Here is a 20906-nt window from a genome sequence, read left to right as displayed (position 1 = left end):
ACTCATAAGTACACAAGTGCATATGATTTGCAAATTAATTATAAACTTACTTGTGTAAAAGTGCTTGTATGCATCGTCGAAGTCTGCATGTGTAGAATGACTCTCTCAATAAGAGGCTGGGGACCAGTCAAAAAACCTATTCGTAATCTGCAGAGAGAAGGTAAGGATTTCAAACACTGTCAACGTATATTAAACATACATAAAGGAGTACGCCATTTTTTCAAGTTCTAAATAATCCATCAATGCATCTGCATGCCATTCAATTATATGTCAGTTGCACAGGAGGTTTCTTTAGGACCCCTGCATGAAACAACAGCATACCAATAGTCCAGGGAATGTCACATATGATATACAAGATATGTTATGTGTATTTACAGACTGCACGACTCACCCAGGAGGGTATCCTGGTGCGGAAGCAAGAGCTATGTAGGCAGTACAGGGGTCGCAGCTAGGTGAAGAGCTGAATCTTCAGTTTCTTGCAGAACACACGAGAGGGGACTGATGTGCAGGGACAGGTCGCTCCAGGCTTTAGGAGCGAGGTAGGAGATGGCATTTGATTCCAGCATGGAATGTGTTGCCGTAGTTCAGACTGCTGGTGATAAGGGCTTGGGTGACGGTTCTGTAAGTGAGGGTCATGTGAAGATCTTCTTGAGCATCTTGAGTCTGTGGAAGCAGGATATGGGGACTAAGTTTGATTGGCCAGTCTTGGCGAGGTGGTTGTCAATCACTATTCAGAGATTCTCTGAGTGGCTTTTCCAGGAGGGGTGTGAGTCAGAGTTTGGCAGGTCACTAGGGGCAGTGCAAGAGGGAGGAGCCCTTGCCGAAGAATGCTACTACTGTTTTGTCTGTGTTAGCTTATGGCATACGTTTTTGTCCATCTGGTGACTTTGTTCATGCAGACAGAGATATTGGTCTGGGTGTTTAGCACCTTGTCGGAGAGGGGTAGTATGAGCTGGGTGTCATCCGCTTACGGTACGATAATTCCGTGAGCACGGATGATGCTGAGTGGTGTCATGTAGGTGTTGAACAGGGTGAGGCTGAGTGAGGAGCCTTGTGGAACTTCGCAGATAAGGTTGATGAAGATCTGGTGAGGGCAGGGGTCCGAGGGTGCTGTGGTGTGCATGAACAGCATGGTAGTTGCAGTTTTTGAGTGGTGATGGTGGGTCGTGTGGTCAAGCTGGACCTCTGAGCATTGGCTCAGATAGGCAGGAAGGCTGCAAGAGTGGAATGGTCCAGTTGGGACTCAAAGTTCTCATAGATGCTAGCGATCGTAATACTGAAGAATAGGGACAGCTGGGTGCAGAGGTACTGAGAGGAAGTTACTCTAGTGGAGCTTGCTGCCGAAGAGGTGTAGTCTTTCACCATGGCTTTAACTTCCTTGGTGCCACTTTCGATGTTGTCTGCGAGTGTGGAATAGTTGAAGCCTCTGATTTGCTGATTGTATCATCTGAGGACAGATTTTTTAGACATCTTGGCAGTGTCATGGTGACTTTGTCCCCATCTGTGTTCAAATTGCTTGCAGTGGTGTTTGCTGAGTCTGAACTTTCCCATGTACCACTTCCTTGGGGTCTGGTTCTCATGACTTTGAGAGGAGTCAGGGTGTCTCAGCAGTCATTGATTCAGATGCTGAAGTTCTGTTGTGTTGCGGCTAATGATGCAGGTGTTCGGAAGACCAGGACACTTCTGAGATTTTGTTTCTGCGGTTGTGGGGAATGAGTATACTGGAGTTGCAGAGGATTGTAGTTGGACCAGATAATCAGTGTTGCCTTGTCTACTGTGCTGTTGCTGAACCTGGTGAATATGAGGTCCAGCAGATGTCCTGCAGCATATTAGGGCCGTCCACTCGCTAGGTGAGTCAGACTTAACAGGTCCTTGAAGAGGCTGGTTGTGTTGGAACTGGTGACATCCTCTAGGTGGTAGTAGAGGTCACTGAGAGGGATAAAAAGCTGATGAAGTTGGCGAGAGGTTGGTGGGGTGTAAGATGAGTAGTGGCATCAGAGTGTAGTCTGCGGTGATGAGGAGTTTGTAGGTCAAGTGTTCCTTGTTGATGGTAAAGCACTGGATGGATACTTAGACGATAGTGAATCCAATTTTGGATCTGTTGGTCTTGTCCTGTGATGCTGTATCCAAGAGGGGCGATCATCAAGATTGTCGTAACAATGATGGGAGCAGAAAAGGGAGCCAGACAGATTTCGGTCAGAAAGAGCAGGTCTGGTGAGTTGTCATGCAGCAGATCCCAAATTTCAATGGTGTGCAGTGACAGAGCAAGTGTTTATGAGTATGAAGAACAGGGAGGGGTGTGGTGTAGGGAGGGGTGTGGTGTAGTGGGGGGTCAGGTGAGTGTGGTTGAATGTGTTAGGAATGCAAGGAGTATGGGGGAGTGTGTTGGATGTGTGAGGTGGGGTAGTTAGATGGGTGTAGGAGTGTGCACTTCTAATGGCAGGTGGTGCATGAAAACGCATCTTCTGTGTTTGGTGTAGAGGTATGGCAGCAGCACTAGGAGATGCAACTGGGTTCAGGGCACAGTGGAGTAGCAAAAGGGAGGAGGACCAAGGGTCTTGACACAGACAGGATGGACTTGCCTTGGTTGTGTTGCGGTGTGTTGTGGCCACAGTTTTGGTGGGTAAACTGGGATGTCACTTCCTGTACACATGGATGATCCTGTGCAGATGGATTCCGTCATCCATTTGCACAGGAATTCACATCACTGGATTTCCCATTATACATTTACAAAGGAAGTGACACTGGTTTCCTGCCAAAGTGGTCTTTAAAAGAAGAAGCCCAGCAAGGACTCATTACCCATCATCCCATCTGCACAGATAGTTCAGAGAGTAGTGGCTGAACGTGATCTATTTCACGGTGGCTTAAATTATGAGTAGTTTAAATTAAGATGGTCACAATAGTATAACAGGACAAATGAGAAACACACCTGTACAAGGTTAACTAATGACAAGTATCGTGGCTTACGGATGCATGTGAGGCCTCATAATTTTGATTAGTGGACTAGCATCATAATATGTATACATAATATTTCATAAATTGCTTAAAATATCAGAAAAAATGTGGAATACAATTGTAAAACTGTGACTTCTTTTTTATGTGATTTACTTCAATTGTGCGTACATATTTGCGTGTGCTAATCCTCTCCTGTAAATAATAATGTCATGATACAAGTCAATTGTAAAAATATATATGAACAACAGTAATTATGTTTCAATATGGCCCGCATGAAAGATATGTTCAAATTAGTTTAGGTTTTTGTCAACACTTAACATTGAAATTAAATATTTTAACTATTATACGTGTAACTGGGCCACTGAAGGCTAATAATTTAAATAACACACAAATACCGAAATTTGATATTTTTTAACAAAATGTTAACCACTATGCTGCAAAAGCCTTAATTTTCTACTTGTTTTTTTTTTTATACAAAAGATAGTCGAAATGTGGTCCAAGATGGTATTCTACACATAGGATTTTGGATGATGATAATGCTGAATAAAATGCGTGAGAGATGAGAAAATACTTTAAAGGTCTCATTCCCTGATGTACTAAAATATTAATGGTAGAATTGAGTAGGAAGGAAGCATGTATACAATGGTTTTTTATAGAACAATTTAGACGGATATATGTGTGGAAATATCCGGGGTCAGAAATGTCCTTTTCCAGGTAGTATCTCTCCACATATAATATGGCTGTTACAAGCTAAACTTCACAGAATGGGAAATAACGGTGACGACCCAGATTTGTCAGACAAAATGTCACACGGCTGCAAATGAAATCGAAAAATGTAGCCTTGCTGGGGGAGCTTGTGGCTTAATACACGGTAGAGCTGGAGCCAGGCTGAACTGCAGCCCATTTCCAGGGTGATTTTCCAGCCAGATTTAACATCCAATAAAATTGAGTCCGTTGTTCCCACAACCACAAAATACGAGTGCCGAAACACCAGCTGCTTACGATTGGAAGAGGAGAATCCAACCCTAGGATTACACTCAGCTTATCATGTGTTTTTTATATGACCCACAGTAGCTTTCCCTATGTTATCCTAGTTGTGGACGTTGTAGGCCTCTTTTGTTTTGCACACACTATTAAATATCAAGCTTGCTTTTGTGCCACATTGTATTTTCATATCAAACCAGCACATGTTTTCGTATTTTATTATTTTCCTGGGATTTAGTCTAAACGAACAAGTTACTTACCTTCGGTAACGATGTATCTGTAAGGGACATATGTAATTATAGATTCCTTACCCTTAAAATTACCCCTAGCGTCAGACTGGATCCGGAGAATGTTTTCGTAGCAGTACCCCTGCTCATTGGTAGGTGGCGTCAGTCAACTCCACGTCTGTCGTCGCATCATGGTCACCGGGATGACGTCACGGAGTCTACTTCGATGCCACCCCTGCGTGCAGATGTCAGTTCGGACACGACTTTCCACACCGGAAGCACAGAGCCTTGCAAGACACTGACCACTGGTGCACATAACTAAGGCCCTAGAAGGGAGCCCTTATCCTTAGGAGTCAGTTGGCAGAAAAGGGAGGATGGGTGGGGGAGTAAGGAATCTCTAACTACATATATCTATTACAGATACATTGTTACTGAAGGTAAGTAACTTGTTCATCTGAAAGAGACTGCAGTTCTAGATTCCTTACCTTTAGAATAGATAACACAGCAATGCCAACCCCGGTGGTGGGTCTGCAAACAAATTACACACCAGGAAGTCCTGGAGAACAGAACGGCCAAAAACGTTGTCTCTCCGGACTTGGCTATCCAGGCAGTAATGTTTTGGGATAGTGTGCCGGGATGCCCACGTGGCTGCCTGGCAGACGTCCCAAAGCAGTAGTGGCTGCTGTCGCCCTGGTAGAGTGGTCGTGTAGTCCTACTGAAGGTTCCTTTTTGGCCAAAGAATAGCAGATTTTGACGCATAGGACAGCCCATTGAGAGATGGTACGTTTGTGCACGGCCCAACCTTTCTTGGTGCCCACATAACACACAAAGAGTTGATCATCCACCCTTAAATCTATAGTGCGGTCAAGGTAGAAGGACAGCGCACGTTTTTGGTCTAGACAGTAAAGTCTCTCCTCCTCTTTGGAAGGGTAGAAGAGGGGCGGTGTGATGGTCTGACCTATGTTGAAAGAGGTAACCACTTTGGGCAGAAAAGAGGGCCTAGTGCGAAGTACCACTTTGTCCGGATGAACAGCAAGAAAAGGAGGCTTGGAGGACAGAGCCTGAAGCTCACTCACCCTGCGGGCAGAGGTGATAGCGAGCAGCAAAGCAGTCATTATAGTAAGAAGACAAAGAGGACAATTATGTAGTGGTTCGAAGGAAGAACACATAATATGAGTAAGGACAAGATTCAAGTCCCATTGGGGCATTACGAAAGGAGAAGGAGGAGAAATGAGTAATGCCCTTCAGGAATCTATTTACAATAGGGGACTTTAAAAGAGAAGGCCGATCAGGGAGGCGAAGAAAGGCCGAAATGGCCGAAATATAGCCTTTGAGGGTGCCCAGAGCAGAGCCCTTCTGGGCCAAAGATGAAATGAAGTGGAAAACCTCCGAAAGAGGGGCAGAACGGGGATCTACAGCCTTTGATGTTCACCATTTCACAAATTTGTTCCATCTACAGGTGTATACCGTTTTAGTGGAGGGACGCCTGGCTGCCAAGATGACGTTACAGACTTCGGAAGAAAGGTCAAAAGCTGTCAACTGTCGTCGCTCAATCTCCACGCAAGGAGGTGGAGGCTGGGCAGGTTCGGGTGGGAGACCGCCCCCTGCTCCTATGACAGAAGATCCTCCCGAAGAGGCAGTCAGATCCGAGGATCAATGGCCATGTTCAAGAGTTGGGGTACCAGACTCTTCATGCCCAGTCCGGAGCCACAAGAATGACTTGGGCCCAGTCATGCTTGATATTCTTCAGCACTCGGGGTAGAAGTAGTACATATGGAAAGGTGTACAGGAGGCCGCAACTCCATTAGCTACGAAAAGCGTCACCGAGCGAGTACCGCCTTGGAACCCCAACGTGCAGAACTGCTGACATTACGCATTCTCTTCAGTGGCGAATAGATCTAAGGCACATGTTACTTACCTTCGGTAACAATATATCTGTAAGAAACGTTAGTTATAGATTCCTTACCTTAGAATTACCCCTAGGCGTGAGACTGAACCCAGAACGTGTTTTTCGTCAGCAGTACCTCTGAGCATCGGAAGGTGGTGTCGGTCGGCTCCGCGTCCGTCGTTGTGATTGCCGGAATGACGTCGCGGCAGCTACTTAGACACGGCCTCGCGCGCTGACGTCTGTTCTGTACACGACTTTCCGTGCCAGAAACGCAGAGCCATGCAAGACACTGACCATTGGTGCACAAAACTAGGGGCCTGAAAGGATGTCCTTAACCCTAAAAATCAGTTCGCAGAATGGGGAAGATGGCTGGGGCGGTTAGGAATCTATAACTAACTAATGTCCCTTACAGATATATAATTACCGAAGGTAAGTGACTTGTGCATCTGAAAGAAACACGTTTGTTATAAATTCCTTACCTTAGAATAGATACCCCAGCAATACCAACCCCGGTGCTGAGTCTGCGAACCAAGATCACACCAGAAAATCCTGGCGAACAGAACGGCCAAAGAAGCCGTCTCTCCGGACTTGGCAGTCCAGGCAGTAGTGTTTGGTGAACGTGTGCAGCGATGCCCATGTGGCTGCCTGACAGATGTCATTCAGAGGAACTCCCCTTCCCAAGGCAGTAGTGGCTGCCGTCGCCCTTGTGGAATGAGCGCGTAGCCGGGAGGCAAATGTTTAGCTAGAGAGTAACAAGCCTTAATACACAACACAACCCATCAAGAAATGATGAGTTTGTGAATGGCCCAACCCTTCTTTGCACCCACGTAACCAACAAAAAGCTGATCATCCACCTGGAACTTTGTGCGATCCGGATAGAAGGAGAGCACACGTTTTGGATCCTTTGGAGGATGCGGAGGCGGAAAGAAGGTGGGCAAAGTAATGGTCTGCCCGATGTGGAAGGCAGTGACCACCTTAGGAAGAAAGGAAGGACGGGTCCTGAGAACCACCTTGTCCGGATGAACAGACAAGAAAGGAGGTATTGAAGAAACAGCCTGGAGCTCACTCACCCTTCTAGCAGAAGTGATAGCTATCAGGAAAGCAGTCTTAAGAGTCAAGAGACGTAAAGGACAGTTAGGAAGCGGCTCAAAGGGAGCGCACATTAAATAAGTTCGCAAAAGATTCAAGTCCCACTGAGGCATAACGAAAAGGATTGGAGGAAAAAGATGTGTCAAGCCTTTTAAGAAATGGTTGACTACCGGGGACTTGAAAAGAGAATTGAATTGAATTGAAAGGGCATTTATAAAGCGCATGGCTACCCTCGAGCATCCCAGCGCTGTGGCAACCCTTTGAGCATTTAAAAACTATAAGGGGACAGGAAAGTCATTAGAAGCTTACGAAACAGGAGATAATTTGATTCAGACCGAATCAACAGAGGCAGGCTATTCCAGAGTTTTGCAGCATTGTACCCAAAACAGCGTCGCCCGCTGCGCATCCTTTTATAGTCGAGACTAGAACAAGATGCTTTTTTTCCAATCTCAACGATCTGGACGGGCAGTAGGGCTGGATAAGAGATCTAATAACAGGGGAGCCCTTGTTGGAGAGGGCCTTATGAGCAATACATAATGCTTTAAAGTGAACCCTTTGGGAAATCGGCAGCCAATGAAGTGTTGCAAGAGAAGGTTTAGCTGACATACGCCTAAGGAATTGGTGAGTAGCTGCGCTGCACAATTCTGGATGACCTGGAGCCTGTTGATGGCTACCAAAGGAGCACCAAGATAAAGGACATTTGCGTAATCCAGGCACGAAAGAATAAGTGCATGGACCACTATTCTTCTAACAGTGAGTGGAAGCAAATAAAGAATCTTCCTAAGCATTCTGAGCATTCCAGAGCAGCCAGCGGCCATTTTACTCGCTTGCTTCTTAAAATTCAGATTATGGTCTACCCACACTCCCAGACTCTTAATTTCTGCTTTTGGAGTTGGTGGGAGACCAAGACAATTAGGCCAAGAGGGGGCTGTTGTACACGGGGGACGATTTCCCAGAAACAGAAGTTCAGTCTTGTCCCCATTGAGCTTTAAATAAGAGTCATCCATCCACCAAGACACTTCTTGCAAACACAGCGCTAGATTAGGGGCGGACTTATCCTCTTGACTAAATGAGACTACTAACTGGGTATCGTCTGCATACGTGACAATCTGGATGCCATGAGGGATTACTAGTTCCGCCAGTGGACTCATATACACATTAAAAAGGGTGGGGCTCAGGGACGAACCCTGAGGAACCCCACAACCAAGGGGCATTGGCTCCGAAGAACATTTTTCGTCAAAGACCACAAATGAGCGGTCCTCAAGAAAGGACTGCAGCCATTTTAATGCCAGGCCAGTAATTCCGATATCCTTAAGCCTTTGAATCAGAAGTTGTTGGTTCACTGTATCAAAGGCTGCGCTGAGGTCGAGCTGAATCAGTGCAGCCCCCATTATCTGATTTTTCTTAGACTTTCCACCACAACTAACAGAGCATTCTCCGTGCTCCGTGGGGCTCTAAATCAGGTCTGAGTAGGGTGGAGGCAGTTGTTATTTTCCCAAAAGGTTTAGATCGTGGTGTTAACATGTTTCTCAGCCAGTTTCCCAATGCCCGGAAGAAGCGAGATAGGGCGATAGTTGGATAGTGTCTCAGGGTCTAGGTAGGGTTTCTTTAACAGGGCTCTGACCATGGCCTGTTTCCATAGGGGAGGCACTAACCCCGATTCCAAAGAGGCATTAATTGCTTTGAGAATTATCAGAGCGACAGTCTCAAAGACTCGGCTTAGGATAGTAGGAGGGGCCGCATCCAAGGGGGCTCCAGATTTCACTTGATTAAGAGTCTTCTGGAGGGTGGCCAAATGTATAGGAGGAAAGGATTCTAGCTGATTAATAGCAGGACGTATAAGAGGCCTTATTTGTGGTTCCGGGACCACAGGGAACGATTGATAGATAGCTTGAATTTTATCGTTGAAAAATTTGGCAATTAAATTACAACATCGAGGGGTGCCCTTATCAATACTAAGGGGGGTAGGGAGAATAAAAAGAGATTTAGCAATTTTAAAAATTTCGCGGGCGGTTTTCTGCTAAAATAATTTCCTTTTAAAAAAATGTGGATTTAGCTCATTTTATTTCATGCTTATAAATTCTGATAGCGGTTCTATAATCCGCTTTCCTGTCGGCTGTCGGATCTTTCCTCCAGCTACGTTCTAGCTGCTCAGAAGTTTGTCTAAGGGCACGCAGATTGGGTTATACCATGAATTATGGTGACCTCCTCTTTTTTTGTGCATGAGTTTCTTGGGTAGAGCCATATCCAGCGACGATTCTAACCATTTATTAAGCTGATCGTTGGCGATTACTGGATTAGGATCTACTATAGGGACTGACTCTTTTAGATGCCTCGTCCAAGAGTCGTATGACAATTTTGCCCAGGGTCGTACACACCTGATGCTTTTCTACACCCATGGAGAGGTCTCTTGAACTATCCAGGGGATCAAAAAATGGTCCAACCAAGGAAGAGGAATCTGGTCGGCCGCCATAAGGCTGGAAGCATTAGAAAAGATGGAGTCAGGAGTGTGTCCCTTATTGTGTGTAGGTTTGTTACTCAATTGTTTTAGATCAAGTATTTCAAGACCTTCAGTAAGCTCTACTACTGAAGGGAGAAGAGTCTCGTCGAAATGAAGATTAAAGTCTCCAAGAAGCGTAAAATTAGGGAGTGGACTGGCCATACTGGCAACATTGTCCAAAAGAAGTTTACGGAAATTACCTGCCGGGCCAGGAGGGCGGTAAACTAAAATGCCTGAAAACGTGTTGGTCGGTGATAAGCTAATCGTGAAAAAAAGGCTTTCACAGTTAAATAATGGGTTAGGTGTAGTACGACACTTAAAATTGTCTTTATAGATAATGGCTAAGCCTCACATCTCCCTGTTGTCCTATCGAACCTGGATATAGTATATCCCGGAGGCAAGGCTTGAATGATCACCGGGCCCCCCTCATCGTTCAACCAAGTTTCTGTCAGAAAGAGCAGGTCAGGCCTTTCTTCATCCAACAGCAAACAGATTTCCTCTGCATGTTTAGCCAAAGAGCGACAATTCAGAAGTAGCATTCTAACATTATTGGTGCTGGTGTGTGCCTTGAAAGCTTTTAGAGTCGGGCATAGTTTAAATTGACACAAGGAACACTCTTTAGTGAGCCCGTCAGGTTCCATCGTGTGAGCACACTTACTAGGCAGTCTCGGTCTATAGGTCTTAAGCTCCTCGTTAGTATAATTAAGAGGGTTTCTGTCCGGACCACAAGGGGTCGTGGCCCCTGGGCCCGGCCAGGCACGGACAGGCGCAGACGGGCTTGCCTTAGGCACGCCTTCAGCGCGCCCGCTGCGTGGTCGCGTCATCGGCAATAATATAGCCAAGAGAGACGTGACCTGCGCGGTAGAGGCGGCAAGAACTAGAACGCTGACCCTAGTACAGTTAAAAATTGCCCCAAGAAACAAAGTGCTGAGTGCAAAATAGGCAGACCAATTTAAAATTATAAAACCCCCAAAGGAGCATTGAACACAGCTCCAGCAGCTCCGAAATCAGTGCAATACAAAGGTTTTAAAAAAAAAATAATAATATGGGCTCAGAGAGGTGCCGCTGCGCGGTCGCGTCGTCGGCGTTAATATAGCCGAGAGAGACGTGACCTGCGCGGTAGAGGCGGCAAGAACTAGAACGCTGACCCTAGTACAGTTAAAAATTGCCCCGAGAAACAAAGTGCTGAATGCAAAATAGGCAGACCAATTTAAAATTATAAAACCACCCAAGGAGCATTGAACACAGTTCCAGCAGCCCCGAAATCAGTGCAATACAATGTTTCAAAAAAAATAATATTAATGCCGGCTCAGAGAAGGCTGATCTGGCAGCCGAAAGAAGGCAGTGTTGGCTGAAAGGTAGCCCTTGATAGTGCCCAGAGCAGCGCCCTGCTGGGCTAAAGAGAGAAGGAACAAGAGTACTTCAGAAAGAGGGCAGAAAGGGGATCTACAGTCTTCGCTGTGGACCATGCCACAAATTTGTTCCACCTGAAGGCGGCAACTAAGCAGGTGAGCGTGGCCCCGGCCTCCCCCTGGCACTGTGGCAGCACTTACGCAACCGTATCCCACACGGTATAGGTATAACGGCCCAAGAGGCATGCGGTGTTCACTGACCGCAGCCTTAAGCTGGCAAAAAAAACCATCTTCTTCCCAAGGTGATCCAGCGTCTTGGATTCCCGATCTGGGGTAACCGTAGGGAATGCGCCTTTAGAGGACGAGGCTTGGACCACCAAGCTCTCGGGGTTGGGTGTTGGTAGAGGAAAAGTGGGTCACACAGGGCTGGGCGGTGGCCTCGGGCAATCATCCTGTCCACAGGAGCCCCTGTGCTGGGCTTGGACCAAGTGCCCAGAAGGATGTCTGTGAGGGCTTTATTAAAAGGCAGCAGGCGCTCAGAAGAGGCCGCTGCCGGCTGAAGCACCTCTGTCAGGAGGTTAGTCCTGACTGTCACCGTAGGAAGCTCGAGGCCCAAGGCCTCAGATGCCCTACTCAACACCAATGCATAGGAAGCTCCCTCCTCTGTAGCCATGGTAGGGGAGGAGAGCATGTCAAGGTCTGACAAGGTATCTAAACCACTGGCATAACTCAACTCCTCTTGCCAGTCAGGTTCTTCAAGCTGGTCAGCCAAAGGATCAAAAGACCTCTCCCAGTCCTCCTCACCCTCCTCTGGCTGCCACTCAGGGCGATAAGGATTGGCAGGGATTAACAGCCGCACAAAAGTATCCTCCGGCGTTGGTACCGAAATCAATCCGGCACCAGGTCCAAGTCAGGGGTAAGCCCGGTTGGGGGCACAACCGGCGTTGGGGCGTCGTCACTGGAATCGGCACCAGGGAATGTACCGTGCGGTCAACCAGCACCGATGCGGATCCAGTCCCGGGATCCTCGGGCCCTTTGGCACTGGGTCCGGAGCCGCAGCGGCATCGAAGGTACAGGGCCCCCAGCCGAGTCTGTGGGGCCTGAAGGTGTGCCTGTGGAGTCCGGCTGACCAAAAATGCTGTGAAGCGCTTTATAAAAAGCTCGAAGCTGGGCAGGGTCCAGGAAAGGGAGGGAAGCACAGAGCCGTTTCAGGAGCGGGCTCCGAAGACAGAGCTGGAGAGCGACGATGCTCCTGGTGCCGCGTCGGTCGACAGACGGGGAGAAGGCGAACAGTGACGATGCTTCTTCACTTTTTTTTTGTGCTTCGACTTAAACGATGTGTGCGAAGACTTCGAAGACGAGTGGTAGTGGCTCAGTGACCGGTCCCAAGACCTTCCTCTCGACCGGGACCTCAAACGACATGAAGCGGACTGCCGGGCCTCCAAGAGCTTTCGGGACTGCTCCCGCAAAGACTTCAGATTCATGGCCCAGCAGTCCAAGCACGACTTTGGGTTGTGGTCGCGCTACAGGCACCAGGGGCACACGAGGTGCGGATCAGTGACTGACATCAGCATGTGAAAGGAGTCACAAGGCTTGAAGCCCGTCCAACTATGGGAAATCCATTGTGCACCAGGAGTCGATGAGTCCAAAAAGATGCAGACAAAAGTAAAAATAAAATGTAGTAAAAAAATGACTAAGGGACACGCTCTTTCAGGATCCGCACGGGCTGGCGCAGAAAAAGAAAGAACGGAGGTCAGCGCGCAGGAGCAGCGTCTAAGTAGACACCGCATACTCATCCCGGTGACGCCGACGACGGACGCGGAGTCGACTAAAGCCACCTTCGAACGCGCATGGGTACTGCTACGAAAAATGTCTCTGGATTCAGCCTGATACCTTGGGGTAATTCTAAGGGTAAGGAAACTATGACTACAGTCTCTTTCAGATAGCCTAGGCAAGGCAACAACATTGCCCTTTGTTATTCTCTGTGGTCAGAAACTAGCACCTAGACATAATAAAGAATCGAGCTGCTGTTTTGAATACACATATCTTGCCAGTTAACGGGGTCTCGGGTTCTGGAAAAACACTCACACAGAATGAAGGTCCAGAGACAAGAGCACTGCATCAGCTGAGATGTAGAACATCCACCTATGTATGCTACGGTAAAAGGTCTGCCACTCTACCCAGAGATCTATAATCTATAACCCATTAGCTTTAGTAGTGGGGGAGGGTTTAGGCAGGTCTGTCAGATAACATGACAGCTTTTTATTGTATGTGGTATATTAACCATGCTGAACGCACTATTAACATGTATTTATTTGATAATTGAGGCAAAATGATTGCATCTTAGAGCACAAAAGTTTAAATAAATATAGTCAACTTCCTTCGTGTCTTTTTTTACTTTTTGTAAACAAATACGAGTGCGAGAACGAAAGGGTGTGTCCTGTTGCTGCGATCCCTGAGAGTGTCAGGAGTGTTGTGTCCTGGAGTTTTCAAACCATTTGACTCTCTTTAAAGGTTAGGAGGTCAAGTGAGGCACAATAGCTAGTCGGACTCAGGCTCATAGTTACTGATGTGGTATGGTGACTCAGTACTCTACATACTGATGTTCTATGGTCCAAAGCATAGTTCTGTTCCTGAGCAGAATCCCTGCAACTAACTCAAAGCCATGACTTAGGGAGAAAATATCCTAATATGGAACATATGTTGAACCCTCCCCAACCCAGCTAGGGTATCTAACTAATTTAGAGCACCAGCTATGTTAGATGCCTCTTATTTATCACCCTAGAAGCCCTTTTATGACTAAAAACCCATGTTTTTCAACTCCAACAGGTAAGCATATTTTTGAATGGTGGGAGGGAAGCGGATGTCTATAATTAGAATCGGGCCGTTTGTGACCGCTAAATAGCCTTTTGACATGTACTAACCCTATTTTGCGTGTCGGTAACCTATTAAGGAATTTCAAAATAGGGTTTGTGACTCGGTGTTAGGAAGGGGCGTGTTTAGGGCGTCCCTTCCTAATAGCAAGTCGCAGGGGGATGTATAAATGTTTTACGACCGGAATGTGATCCAAAATATTCGCAGTTCACCACCACCTTTAAGTTGGTGGTAACCCATTCGCAAACTGGAAGGGCTCCCCAGGGACCCCTTTCCCTTTGTGAATGTGGGCACAAACATTTTTTAGGAGTAGGCAGTGGCTCCATGGACCACTGCCAACTCAATAAATAAGAAAACCTTTTTTTTTTTTTTTAAATCTTTATTTTCATTTTCATCATGCTTGCAACATTGCATGGTTATTCACTGCAATCATAAACATTTGTATAGACAAACAGGAATGATTTGTTGTCCAAATAACAGAAGATACAGTAATTGTGCACAAGCGAGCAATGATCCAATTCAACAGGGGGGCATATAACATACATTGAGACTATCCCATCTGACCAACCCGGTTCAGCGAGCCCACTCCAGTCATCAAATCTCCACCTTTCCTGATGTAATAAACACTGTAAAGAAGAAAATTGGGTGTATCAAATAACTACCTCCCTCCTGTGGGGACAATCCCAGCAAGCTGTTGGGGGCGGAACTGGTCTCTAGTAGATAATTTTTCAGTGGTTCCCAAATATCCTTTGGGCGAGATGCCGGGGGTTGTGTCGTAGCATAGAGTTCACAGTTAGTCTTACAGTATGTGAGACTGAAACGCCAGTCTTTCACTGTGGGGGAGACACAGCTGCCCCATTTGAGAGCTATTTCCCTCTTAGCGAGCAGCAGTGCAATGGTGGTAAATCTACACAGCTTCTTTGGGAGCCCTCCTACATATCCCAACAAGGCAACTTCAGGCGTGAGGTCCAACTCAAGATGTGTAATTTGTTCCATGATCCTGAAAATGGATCTCTAAAAGATCCCAATCTTAGTGCAGTGCCACATAAGGTGGGCAAAATCAGCCTGCGGGCCACCACACTTAAGACAGGAGTGCAGCCGATTTGAATCAATGGCGGGAATTCTAGCCGGGGTCATGTAGGCCCTCCACAAGTACTTAAAATGTATAAACTTATGTCTGCTGTTTAAAGAGACCTCTTTAGTTTGTGCACAACAAAAGGACCAATGTGAGTCCTGAATTGGGTGCCCAAGGTCCCACTCCCATGCTTCCCGTATCTTGGTGTTTCTGCTGGGGATTAGGGACAAACATGATTTATATAGCTTCGAGATCAGGTGTTCTCCACCGGGACTCGAAATTAAGAGCGTGAGCAGAGGGAAGGGCTCGGGGTCCAATGGATATCTCGATTTATTGAAAAAGCAATCACAGACATGGTGGTCTGCTGACCCTGCAGGTAACCATCCCTGTGATTCTGGGCATTCCCAATGGGTTTCAAATTGTGACCTGCCTCATGAATGTGGATGAGCCAGATCCATTTGCGATCCACTGTGAATCTCAAACAGTGTCAAACACAATGTTGTACATTGCAGTTTGTGACTTCCTAATTGCGAGTCACAAAATATCGCAACTAGGAACTCGAAAATGTAGAGAATGTACATGTGGCCCATAATGAATAGCATAAATGCATTTTGGAGTTAAAGGTCATGCAAAAGCCCTCTCTGGAAAACAAGCATGTACAACTGAGTCCTGGCTATGTCATCACCATCACTGAACGATGTAGCCATGGAATTTTGGGATGTCTCATGCCCTGAACAACTGAGGGGGTTAGTGTTACTGGAAATGGCGTAGGGTATTTAAAAAGAGTGAAGTGTGTGTGCCCAAAAGCAACAGTGAAGAATTTAAGCCTGGTTTGATAAGCAAGTAGAGACTAAAGTTCCTACGTGCTTGTTGCCAATTATATGTATGAAAAATGAGATAAGAATATGGGGTGGGCTCTAAGGGCTTTTCTTAGTTTTATCATGAAATAATGTTATGGTACACAGTATCATAGGTACTGCTTTATTTAACAAAACATGGCTATGACTGGTCTTTGGTACTGAACTAACACTATGGCCTACATTAAAAATGATTACATAACAAAATGTTATTAGCATAGAAAAAATTGTTTTAGTAGACAAAAAACCTTGACTTGGACAAACCCCAGAGACTAGTGGGGTGGTTCCTAATGTTCTCACCCTATCGGATGGTTTCACAGGGAACTAAAAGCCTGATGTGCAAATCGATTATATAAGCGCAAAGGTCAAATTTGACCCTTTGCAAACGTAAAATGGCTTTTTTTAAATGTACAAAAGGAAAATTGCGATCTGGTAACACATTACCGAATAGCAATTTCCGTTTCAGACTAAATACCGATTCCTTAAGCTTATGTATTTAAGTTTTGCGACTGAAATCCAGTCGCAAAATGTTATTTTACCACCAAATCCAAATTGGTGGCAAACATTCGCAAAGAAGGAAGGAGTCCCCAACAAGGCCCTTCCCCTTTGGAATGCAGACAAATGTTTTTTTTTAAGGTGAAGGCAGTGGTACATTGAGGGATAACAGATCGTGTTGATTCTGTAAATGTGAACTGCCAGATAAACTGGGGGTATTCCTATATTACAGAACATGTACTGATGTCAACTATGTGGCAAAATACTTGTGTATGGAAAAGTCAATAAAAATATTTTTTTGAAAAAGGCAGTGGTACATTGGACCTAAATTATGTTACTAAAATGTTTGTAAAATTTATAATTTTCTTTCTCGAATGCATCCACACCACACACAGCACAAGTCACATTATTACGAAAAGCCCTTATCGTCCGAGGAATAAGGACATGTAGAGCTGCTATAATACAAGGGCTTGATCCATCAGATCTTCAAATGAACTGCAAGCTGATAAAAGTTTCTCAGACTTCATGAACAGGGTTTGAAGAACAAGTTACTTACCTTCGGTAACGATGTATCTGTAAGAAACATTAGTTAGTTAGATTCCTCACCTTAGAATATCCCCAGGCGTCAGACTGGATCCGGAAGATTTTTCGTCAGCAATACCCCTTGCGCGTCGCTAGGCGTCGTCTGCGGCTCCGCGTCCGTCGTCGGGCGCCGGAATGACGTCGGAGTACTTAGACGCCGCCCTCGCGCGCTGACGTCAGTTCTTGTACATAGCTTTCCGCGCCAGGAACGCAGAGCCATGCAAAGACCGACACTGGTGCCAAAAAATAATCCTCCCCGTTCGCAGAACGGGGAGGATGGGTGGGTCGGTGAGGAATCTAACTAACTAATGTTTCTTACAGATACATCGTTACCGAAGGTAAGTAACTTGTTCATCTGAAAGAAACACGTTAGTTAGATTCCTCACCTTAGAATAGATACCCAAGCAATACCATCCCCGGTGGTGGGTCTGCGAACCAAGATCACACCAGAAAGTCCTGGAGGACAGAACGGCCAAAGAAGCCATCCCTCCGGACTTGGCTGTCAAGGCAATAATGCCTGGCAAACGTGTGTAGCGAAGCCCACGTTGCCGCCTGACAGATGTCCTGCAAAGGGACACCCCGTCCCAAAGCAGTAGTAGCCGCTGTGGCCAGAGTAGAATGGGCGCGCAGCCCAACAGGAGGGTCCTTTTTTTGCCAAGGAGTAACACATTTTGATGCACAAAACGACCCACCGAGAGATGGTCCGTTTGTGCACAGCTTTCCCCTTCTTAGCACCCACGTATCCAACGAAAAGTTGGTCGTCCACCCGGAACTGCTTTGTGCGGTCCAAATAAAAGGAGAGCGCACGTTTTGGGTCCAGACGGTGGAGCCTCTCTTCCTCTTTGGAAGGATGCGGAGGCGGAAAGAAGGTGGGCAAGGTGACAGACTGCCCAAGATGAAATGGAGTCACCACTTTCGGAAGAAAGGAGGGACGAGGCCGAAGGACAACCTTGTCTGGATGAACAGAGAGAAAGGGAGGCTTTGAAGATAAAGCCTGGAGCTCACTCACCCGTCTAGCCGAGGGGATGGCTACCAGAAAAGCAGTCTTAAGCGTCAGCAGACGAAGAGGACAATTATGAAGAGGCTCAAAGGGAGCACACATTAGAAATGTGAGAACAAGATTCAAGTCCCACTGAGGCATTACAAAAGGGACAGGAGGGAACGTGTGAGTAATGCCTTTTCGAAAGCGTGTAACTACAGGGGACTTGAAAAGAGAAGGCTGATCAGGAAGCCGCAAGAAGGCAGAGATGGCAGCAAGATAACCTTTCAGGGTGCCCAGGGCAGAGCCCTGCCGGGCCAAAGAAAGAAGAAAGAGGAGAACCTCAGAAAGAGGGGCGGAAAGGGGATCCACAGCCTTTGCTGTGCACCATACCACAAATTTGTTCCACCGGCAGGCGTATACCGTCTTTGTGGAGGGACGCCTGGATGCCAGAATGATATCACAGACTTCAGGAGGCAAGTCAAATGGCATCAACTGCCGCCGCTCAATCTCCACGCATGGAGGTGGAGGCTGGACAGGTTCGGGTGGAGGACCGTCCCCTGCTGCTGCGACAGAAGATCCTCCCGAAGGGGCAGACGTATCGGAGGATCGGTCAACATACTGAGTAGCTCGGGATACCAGTACCTTCGTGCCCAATCCGGAGCCACCAAGATGAATTGGGCCCGGTCGTGCCCGATCTTCTTCAGCACTCTGGGCAGAAGTGGTATAGGCGGAAAGGCGTACAACAGACCGCAACTCCACTCGTGACGAAAAGCGTCGCCGAGCGAGTGCCGCCTTGGAAATTCCAACGCGCAGAACTGCTGACATTGCGCGTTCTCTTCGGTGGCGAATAGATCTAACCAAGGCTCTCCCCACTGCTGAAAGAGACCTTGCGCCACTTCGGAGTTCAGACGCCATTCGTGATCCATCATGCACCGGCGGCTGAGTTCGTCTGCTCTGGCGTTCAGAGAGCCCGCCAGATGTTGAACCACTAGGGTGACGCCCTGGTGTTCCAGCCATGTCCAGAGGCGCAGAGCCTCCTGACAAAGGGTCCACGACCCCACCCCGCCCTGTTTGTTGCAATAGCACATGGCGGTGGTGTTGTCCGTGAACACCTGCACAACACTTCCCCTGACAGAGGGAAGGAAGGCTTTCAGTGCAAGTCGGATCGCTCTCAACTCCAACAGGTTGATGTGGAGACGAGACTCCGCCGGAGACCTGAGGCCTCTGATCTCCGCCTCTCCCATATGGCCACCCCATCCCAGGAGGGACGCATCCGTCACTACGACATGCTCCGGTTGGGGAAGGGAGAGGCTCTTGCCCTTGACCCAATCGCGGTCCGTGAGCCACCACTGCAACTGCTGTGCAGTGCCCTCCGAGATCAATACATGGTCGGACAGGTTGCCGTGATGCTGGGCCCACTGAAACTTCAGGTCCCACTGCAGAGCCCGCATGTGCCGTCTGGCGTGATGCACTAGTAGGATGCAGGAGGCCATCAGCCCCAGAAGCCGCAACACTAGCCTGACCGAAACCCAGGATAGAGGCCGAAAGATGGGAATCAGGGCTTGTATGTCCCGGACCCGCTGTTCCGGTGGATGGACCCGGAACTGCGCCGAATCGAGAACCGCTCCGATGAAGAGGAGCTTCTGAGAGGGACTCAGGTGTGACTTCGGCACGTTGATGGAAAATCCCAGCAAATGCAGGAGATCCGCCGTAGTCTGGAGGTGGGAGACGACTGTCTGGGGCGAACCCGCCTTCAACAACCAGTCGTCGAGATAGGGGAAGACTGGAACCCCTGATCTGCGCAGATGAGCTGCGACCACCGCCATCACTTTCGTGAACACCCGAGGGGCACTGGTGAGGCCGAAGGGGAGCACGGTAAACTGAAAGTGCTCTTGGCCCACCGTGAACCGCAGGTAACGCCGGTGGGCCGGCAGGACGGGGATGTGGAAATATGCGTCCTGCAAGTCCAACGCTACCATCCAGTCTCCGGGGTCTAGGGCAGCTAGAACCTGAGCCAAAGTTAACATCTTGAACCTTTCCTTCCGGAGGAAGGCATTGACGTTCCGGAGGTCCAAGATAGGGCGTAGGCCCCCTTTGCCCTTCTTGGGAACCAGAAAGTAGTGGGAATAACAACCACGACCTACTTCTGGGCTCGGAACGCGCTCGACGGCCCTCTTGACCAAGAGGGCCGAAACGTGGAGAAGATTCAAATGATCCCCCGAGATACGGTGGTGCTGCGGTGGCATGGCTGGAGGGGTCGTCTCGAAGGGGAGGGAGTAGCCCCTTCGGACGATTTGCAGCACCCACCTGTCCGATGTGATGGACCGCCAGTGGAGCAGGTGATGGCGAACTCTGCCGCCCACTGGCGTGGAATGGGCCTGAAAGCTCGGACTAGGAAGGCTTTGAGGCGGATGCTGCCGGGGTGGATGTGGGCTGACCTAGTCGTCCTCCAGAACCGCCTCGGCGGAAACCACGTCCGCGACCGCGCGCAGGTTGGTTCTGCGGCTGGTGGCTAGGCGCACGTGAGGAGGCACCCCTTCCTTGGCCACGAAAGGGGCGAAAGGCGGAAGTTTGCGACCGCCGGGCCGAGAGGCCCAAGGACTTGGCCGTAGCCCGGGAGTCCTTAAAGCGATTCAGCGCACTGTCCGCTTTCTCGCCAAAAAGGCGAGTGCCATCAAAGGGCATGTCCATGAGAGTGCTCTGGACATCGCCCGAAAATGACGTGGACCGCAGCCAGGCGTGACGTCGAAGCGCCACTGTGGTAGAAATGGCCCTACCCAGCGAGTCCGTAGTGTCAAGCCCACATCGGATAGCATGTCGCGCTGCATCCCTCCCATCGGCCAGAGCCTGGGTAAGTCGTGTCCGGACCTCCTCCGGACACAGGGGCAGCACGTCCTCCACCGCATCCCACAGAGAGTGGGAATAACGGTCCAAGAGACAGGCGGTGTTCAAAGACCGCATGCCCAAACTAAGGGAGGAGAACAGCTTCTTACCAAACTGTTCCAGTCTCTTGGAATCCCGGTCCGGCGGGGCGGTCGGGAAGGAG

The 20906-nt window shown here is 48.2% G+C and overlaps 1 protein-coding gene across 3 annotated transcripts in view; it reads right to left on the bottom strand.

Moving 5' to 3' along the window:
* The window catches only part of AADAT (aminoadipate aminotransferase), a 286660-nt gene that overhangs the window by 72470 nt on the left and 193284 nt on the right, over positions 1-20906 (bottom strand). For all 3 annotated transcript variants that reach the window (XM_085641829.1, XM_085641831.1, XM_085641830.1), the window contains exon 9: positions 51-147. In XM_085641829.1, the coding sequence (XP_085497955.1) occupies positions 51-147 (97 nt within the window). The remainder of the gene's footprint in view (positions 1-50; positions 148-20906) is intronic.

The sequence above is a fragment of the Triturus cristatus genome, chromosome 2_2 (genome assembly GCF_964204655.1).
Source record: "Triturus cristatus chromosome 2_2, aTriCri1.1, whole genome shotgun sequence".
Classification (NCBI taxonomy): Eukaryota; Metazoa; Chordata; class Amphibia; order Caudata; family Salamandridae; genus Triturus; species Triturus cristatus.
The sequence above is the reverse complement of the archived record's forward strand: the minus strand, read 5'-3'. Positions and strand labels throughout refer to the sequence as shown.